Source organism: Mixophyes fleayi, chromosome 10, assembly GCF_038048845.1.
Source record: "Mixophyes fleayi isolate aMixFle1 chromosome 10, aMixFle1.hap1, whole genome shotgun sequence".
NCBI lineage: Eukaryota > Metazoa > Chordata > Amphibia > Anura > Limnodynastidae > Mixophyes > Mixophyes fleayi.
This window is the reverse complement of record NC_134411.1, coordinates 41,760,983-41,768,887: the sequence shown is the minus strand read 5'-3', so window position 1 is coordinate 41,768,887 and position 7,905 is coordinate 41,760,983. Positions and strand designations below refer to the sequence as shown.

Here is a 7,905-nt window from a genome sequence, read left to right as displayed (position 1 = left end):
GCACAGAGAACGAGGAGAGGCGAGTCAACCCTTAAATACTCCTTTAAGGGCACACCCCCAGCAAATGATTGGTCACATTAAGACACTTGGAAACGAGGCTTGTAACACAAGAATAGGCGGAAGTCGTCCCTTATACGACGCATGTGATTGCAGCATGGCTCCCGGAGGAAAGATCAACCGACCGAAAACGGTAACTGGGAGAAGGAGATTAGGCGGTAATGGCGAGGGTTCAGTTCGGGTCATGTATCGTTAACCGGTTATTAATACCTATATTAGAATAAATTGAGGAAAGTTGTACATTACAATATAACATCTACGCTTTGAGTCACACCATAGTGTGATTATATGCTGCTCCTGGCTTACATAATATAGGCCGAATGAATCAATTGCTGTTGATTTATTCAGTAAGTTATCATACCAGACAGAATCAAGTTAGAAGTGGGAGCAAGTGATCATATTATCCACTGATGAAAAGGTTCCAGGTGGAAGTTATGCGAAGTAGTAAATAAATAAACACAATTATACACTTTAGAGGCCTCTCAGTCTCTGCAAAGGAGTTGTAGGAATTTTCCATTTTCGATGAGTCCTAAATAAAGCTACAATACACAATTGCTAATTGGTTTACCAATTGGCAAAGATGCATTTTTTTTGTGATATATAGCCCTGAAAAATGTTGTACTACACACCATCTTCAGGGGCTGACTGATAACATTTCACCTGGGGGTCAAACACAGGCATGTGGCCCAAACTTTTCTACCAGCACGGTGCAATGGAAAAATGAGTCTGTTCTCGTTAGCAATAGAGAAAGATCATTCTAGTGACTTCTATACAATACAGAGAGATCATTCTAATGACCTTTATACAATTTTTATCATAGATTTGTAAGGTGCCGCAGTGCTGTACAGTAGGGAAAACAGGACATACATAAAACAGGGACAAACAAGGTAGACAAAATAAATGCAGACATGAAAGCCAAGGGTAAGGAGGACCCTGGTCATTAGACAGCTTACATTGTAAGTGGAAGATGCACAGCTAAAACAAGATGAGGAAATGTGGCTCAGCGTGGAGATTAGGACAGTTGTGAAAGTGCATTAGTGTGAGTAGTATCATCGGATCGGGGTAAGGTAAGCTCTAACAAAGAGCTGGATTGTCAGAGAGTGTCTAAAGATTTGAAGGCTGTGAGAAAGACTGATTGGGCGTGGTAGTGAATTCCGTAAATGGGGATCAGCACGGGAGAAGTTTTGTAGGCTTGAGAGGTGGTTACCATAGACAAGACAAGTTGCATTGCGGAGGTAGATGTTAGAGGGTGGGAGGGAGAGTATTTTGATATGAAATTTGAGATGTGTGAAGGGGTGGTGGTGTTGAGGACTTTGTAGGTAAAGGTAAGTAATGTGAATGGGATTTTGGAGGACAGAGCACCGGTGACTGATTTACAATACAAAGAGTATTCTCGTGTTATATGCTAGTAATTGGCCTAAAAAAATGATGAGGTTGGTATTCGACTTGGCTGTGATTCAGCGTGATCATTGGATGCGTATCACTTCTTTTATTCAGTCTGTATACACAGAATCTAATAGTTTAGTCTATGACTACACACTCGGTTAATATGGATTATCTCATAGAGATGAAACAGGTTACGGCAGAAAGCAGACCCAGATCTCTGCTGGATTTATAATGTACATATTCCTCCTACTCTAATATGTTGGTAATAAAAATCAGAGGCCAGATCTCTAGTGGTGACGCATTCACCTACTTAACCCTTCTGCAGTCCCTCACTTTCTGTCTGCATGCTGTAGAGGACATTTGAAAGCTTCCTGTAATGATTGGTGGATAGCTTTTATTTTTTTGTGGTTGGACTCATTGATGGCATTAGTGTAACCACAGACAGAATCTTAGAAAAATGTAATATTTTTATAAGATTATAAGATGCCTTTTTCAATTTAGATTGCAAATAGAATTTATATAATCTGTGTGTGAGAGAGAAATATGTATATCTTTCACTATTGAATCTTAAACTAATTGTTCTGTTTTAATATTATTTTGTGCAAGCCCCAAATATCCAATTTATTATTACCTAAGAAGAAACTGATAAAGTATTTAAAAATAAGCATATTATGTATTAAAAACAAGTATGTTTCACAAAGCTGAGTCAAAAAAATTTATAGTTACAGACCCCTTGTTTTGTTTGCATTGGATTATTAATGTTATTCATTTCTCATTGTTGTAATATTAAATATGTTTTTTTCACAGGACTTGAAAAAAAATCTCTTTAAACGCCGCCGTGTGATTAGTCGAGAGAAACGGAAGAAACACAAAATTATTGGCGCCGTTGTGGACAAAGAATTAATAACTATTCATCACTTGAAGAAGAGAACGTAAGTTTGATAATCAGTTTGAAGTACAGCGATCTGGTTTTCTCCCAATATCTTGCACAGGGAAAGTTAATATTGCTTGCATGGAAGGGGAGATGGGTATGTTGAGCTTTCTGCATGAGTAAATACACCATTACCACGTGTGAATGTCCTATTCGAGGCGGATCTTTTGAAGTTACTACTGAACTGTATCTTATACATTTGACCATTATAGATCACTATGAGGTCAGAAATAAATCCGGTAGAGTTTACAATCTATATTGTATCCTATCAAACAGAGATCACACACACCTGGATTATTTTCATCAGCTAGATAATCTAAAACGCATGTAAACACGGGGAGAAAATACATACTCTACATAGATGACACTATAGTTGGAATCGAGCCCATGGTCCCAGCGATGTGTGACAGCTATGCTAACCACTGTGCCACCATGCTGCATGTTGAAACAATTTGCATAACTGCTTTGTGTGTGTGTATATGTACATATGTGTGTATGTACGTGTGTGTGTGTGTGTGTGTGTGTGTGTGTAATATATATATATATATATATATATATATATATATATATATATATATATTTTATAAATATACACCCACGCTTGTTTTTATTGCATCGGGAGGACCCATGTCTGGAACATGGTGTATAGGGACACCCCTGTCGACAGAACAATCATAGGGGTATGTGTAGGAGCAGTTTGTCACCAGAGTTACCACATGAGATTTGCACTTTGACTTTGCATAAAGTACTGACACGGACTGCAAGATGGGGAAAGTGTCATGTATTTTGACTGACTGAGGACTTCCGCATTCCCGCATACATAAATGAATAAATAATAAGAATGGTGAGGAAAGTTTTGTGTATTCTGGCCGTCTGAGGACATCGCATGCCAGCTTATACCGACAATTCGCCATGGAGGCTACAGCCCTGTTCAACCACTTTGCATAATTTCAACAAGTTTGATCCCTCTTTAAAGCTGTTATACAGTTCTTCATGTAGAATTTCACCCCCGACCAGTTCCGATCTTTGAGTATGGATGGTGCAGCCATGAGCCACGCAACACAGTCTCGCTTTCCGGGCATCCGGCATGTCTGTATAAACCTCCACATCCTGGACCTCCTCTCTGTCCCAGGATTTCCTCCGCACTTCTTTGCAACCTGAAAGGAAGTAGAGTGGTCCATTATGGCTCCGCAAAATACAGAGAAGGCAAAGTTCTTCTGCTTAGCAGAACTGTGTGCCCTCTGCCACGAGGGATTGCTCATCATCTGACATGGCGCTCTGTAGCTGGACCTTACTGAAAATAAACATATGTAAATGACCGAGATAAAAGTCAAAATCATAAATCGGACACCAGATTTTCCACTTGCCGTCCAGACCAATGTGCATCTCGTCCAAATTCTTGCCTTTGAATTCGGACAGTCTGCCACTCTCAAGAGCCATTAACAGTTTGCTGATCTTGGTGAGTTAGAGGGTACCTTCTGGGAGGCGGTAATACTGCCGGTGCACCATGATGTTGGGCCCATGGAAGTCTGCCAACTGATCCAGTTCTGTGTCATTTAGGTTGAGGACCTTCGAGAGAGTGGCAATGTGCTTTCAAAGCTTCGTGGGAGACAGCGTATGGGGATGCTTGGCCCCACACTCTTGGGCAAACAGTCATATCCAATTGGAGCCTCTAAAGTGCGACAAGGCAGCTGGTCTGGCGAACATGTAGACATTTTGGCAATCCACTCCACATGTGTCACGCTTTTCTGCTAGAAGTTCCATTGCAGCTTGCATGGCTGGTGTCAGCAGAATTTGGACTTTTCTCCATCGTTTTCCCGGAATTTCAATGCGAGTGAAGTGCCGGCAGAGCTTCCTCTCAACCTTGGAAAGCGCTAGGGACACATCTTCGTGGGAATCCGAGGTATATCTTAAGGAGAAGGTAGTCGGCAGCTTATTTGAAACTTCCCCTTCCCTTCTTCGATTGAACAAGATCACCTGTGTCAGGGTGACTTTTGCAAGTAGTGCCCAGTGGTTAACCGTAGGCTCGGTGGATAGCCCACTTCAGTAAGCTTGCTGCTTCTCATCGAGGTGCAAGTGTATCTTTTTCACATCTTCCGTGAAAGGTAAGAGCTGAGGCATGTTCCACTTGGACTCCTTAAGAGTTTTTAAGACAGCCGATGAGATCAACTTGTTCCATCTCGCCTCATATACCTTCCTGAAATTTCGTGTGTGTTCAACTGTAGCAGTGCAGCCCTCCATCATGGCTCGGCACTCCACAATGCTCGCTATCTTTTGCATGCCGTGCCCGACCAGTGCCAGCGAGGGTGTCTTAAATGTACCTTTCTCCTCGTCATAGCCAGCTACCAACTTCAAAGCGTCCACTGCGTGCAGAAAGTTTGATGGGGCGGTAAAGTCTTCCCTCCTCTCCAAAGGAGTAGCTCTTCTAGCCTGTAGCAGTAGCCTGCCCATTTCTCTAAGCTTCTGACGGATGTACTCGTGCCTGCCAACATCTGATCCGACCCGGTTGAACAGATCCTGTCTCATCTGAATGATGCATCGATCATTTTTGACTTCGAGTAAGACTTTATCTTGGTTCATGTCACTCAAGAGCTTCCAAAAGCCATCACTGATGTCAGGTGGAACAGGCTGAGCAAAGGCACACAGTGACTGGACTATGTTCTTGCCAGGTGTGCGCTTCTTGCCACTTCGGTTTAGCTTACATCTCTTCATGTGTCGCCACAGGATTTCCTTGCAAACAAGCCCTGGCAGGCTACACAGTGCATGAAGCCTTCAGCATCCATCTCTTTGTCTGGAAGTTTGCCCCCGACCAGAACGTCATGGCCTGCCCTCATTGCCTCAGCATTGTGTACAAAGTTGCCCCTATTGCGAAGCTGTGCCAATTGCATGCACCTTTCTTTCGAGTGCTTGGGGAATTTCAGGGCCCAGGTTACTTCAGTTTCATTGCAGTGAACATGCTCCATGTGCCGGTTAATTTTTAAGAGTGGCATCTCACAGTCTTTTTGTTATATGCCCTGGAGCCATCACTGTTTCTGGATAGTGCTTTGACAGGCACTGCGTCATTGAGAATGGTCGTCCATAGAACTCATCTCTGGGTACTTGCACTCTGCTGCGCTGGTGGGCAACGGGGCATCTCTGCTGGTGTCTGTACCATTCTCCTCCGAAGTGTCGGGGCATACTCTACTCCACTGCTCTCTGGGCAAGAGTCATAGCTAACGGTGGGCTCTATCAGTCCTCAATGTCCCCCCTTTGCCTTCAGCAGCAGACGGCTTTGACGGTGTCTTCACGAGCTTGGTGTAGAAAGCGCAGGAAGGATGCAGTCACTTCCGTCCAACTGCAGAGCAGGAGCAGGAAGCGGAATACTGGCCTATAGCTCTGGAATGCGCACACACACTTTCTCCAGTCCCCATCGGACACACGCACACTTTTGTTCTGACAAAGATGACTCACAGGGACATTTTTATGCTAAGCATATCAGCAAGATCCTCTGCATTGATTAGCCTTTAAAAAAGCTTTTTGGGGACCTCAAACTTTGTCCCCACTACGACTCAGGTCCCTGCAGTGTTGGTGTGTAAACTGGTCAATGTCCCCAGAAGCATATGAATGCAAGTACACATACACACACACACACACACACACACAATTTACACCAAATATCAGCAACAACCCTTGCAATCCACATATGCAAAGAAATAAAACCATAGATGTCCATAAATTAAGTTTTGTGTAATAATGTGAAATGACACAGGGGAAAAGTATTGAACGTGCCAAGGTGCAAAGTTACTTCCTTTTTATACTTTACTCTCCTTAATGACTCAGGTCCCAGAAGTATTATAACTATTGAAAAACATTTACCTAAGAAACTCAATTGGCTTTGTTTTACTCCATAATAAGTTGTACAAAACACATTTTCAAAATATGTTTTGGTATTTTTTCCCTCTCCTTTGTGGTTGCTTTTTGTTCTTTAATGTAATGCCCCTTTTGTAGCTAAACCTTCTCATTTTTCTGTCTTTATTTTTAGCTCCAGTGCACGAGCAAATATTACACTTTCCGGGAAAAAGAAGAGAAAACTGGTGAAGCAGCTTCAGCATCTCCAAAAAGAAAAGGAGAAAATGGATGGTACTGTTGTGTTATAACATGATGTTTGAGAACCTTTATAATCCATTCTGTCTGACAGGTGTTTAATCTTCTCTGCTAGGAAGAGTGCAGCTTTCCATTGTCTTATTTATCTATAACTCTTTGGCACTCTACTCTTTATGTTCATCACATAAGTAACAAACCATTGTTAAGTCAAGTTAGTTTAACTTTTTCCGCATCCTAATGTTGTCCAGTTGTTATCTCACAGATGGGCAACTGGCTTCTCTCCAGCAGTGGTTGACTTGCATGCCCCAACAAAGGATACGTAGATAAACAGTTGTGGTGCTATTGGTTGCTTGAGCCATCTCTTAAAATATTTCTTTCTTTCTTAGTGGCATCTACATCACGACCTCAAAAATCTTTTGCTGCTATGGAAGTTGAGAGCAGCACCAAAAAAATAAAATCCAAGAAGACTCAAAGGGACGTTGAAATGGAAGAGGTGACACCAGAGACCAGCAACAAGGGTGACTCTCTGGTCAAGGAATCGAATTGATGCTGGAAGAGTGATCTCTGTTCTCCCCCATCTTTTGGAGAATTGTAGTAGTACAAATGAAAGCAAGGAGCAGATTATTGGTATGAATCTGATGCGGTCAAGTCTCCTATTACTGAAAGTGTCTTACTCACTCTCCTGTATATGCTTTTCACAAGCCGCCTCTTCCATATATGACTTTGGCCATACAAGTCTGTATGTACAAGAATGTGATTTTGTGTTTCCTTTACACCACCCATGAACTAGCTACAGGATACTTGTAGATACCTACTAGTTGCATAGAAGGTTCATTTGATCTGGCTAATTGAAATATTGCATAGTCAGCGCACCAAGAGGTGCCATGTCGGTACCGAATATCTCAGTATGCTCTTACTTGTCATATAAATGGACTGTTAATATTGTGTTTAATGCCAAATGTGTGTTTTAAAACACGTGAAATTTTGTGCACAATGAGCTCTATTTTACATGCTGTGACGTGTTTATTACATGTCCATATAATGTTTTATTTTGTCTGCTTATTATTCCTTTGTAAAGAAACATCCTCCCAGTTAACAGTATGTATGGATTGTATTAAAAGATTTGTGATCCTGTATGACGGAGACTCTGTGACATGAATGTTCCAACGAGCTAAAACAAATTCAGCCAGATGTATTTAGATCACCTTCTTTGACGATACTGCAGGTCATTACACTATACTGATCCTGCCATGACACTGCCTTGTATTTGTTTAGGCACAGGAGTCTTGTGGAAATGTAAATGGGTTACTAGTACACGTGTGACACTATTTTTGTGTACTGTGTTTGTATTTTGCATTAACCTCAACCATAAACTGATCACTGTGGTTTGGGTGTTAAACTCCGGGTGCCATTTACAAAACAACTTTGGCCTGATTCATCAAGGAATG

The 7,905-nt window shown here is 41.8% G+C and overlaps 1 protein-coding gene across 1 annotated transcript; it reads left to right on the top strand.

Annotated features, from left to right (window-relative positions):
• The first annotated feature begins 86 nt into the window (after positions 1 to 86).
• Positions 87 to 7,593, top strand: C10H11orf98 (chromosome 10 C11orf98 homolog). Its single transcript, XM_075188588.1, has 4 exons — positions 87 to 190; positions 2,251 to 2,375; positions 6,396 to 6,493; positions 6,844 to 7,593. The coding sequence occupies exons 1-4, from the start codon at positions 155 to 157 to the stop codon at positions 7,002 to 7,004; spliced, it is 420 nt and encodes a 139-aa protein (XP_075044689.1). The 5' UTR covers positions 87 to 154; the 3' UTR covers positions 7,005 to 7,593.
• Positions 7,594 to 7,905: the final 312 nt, after the last annotated feature.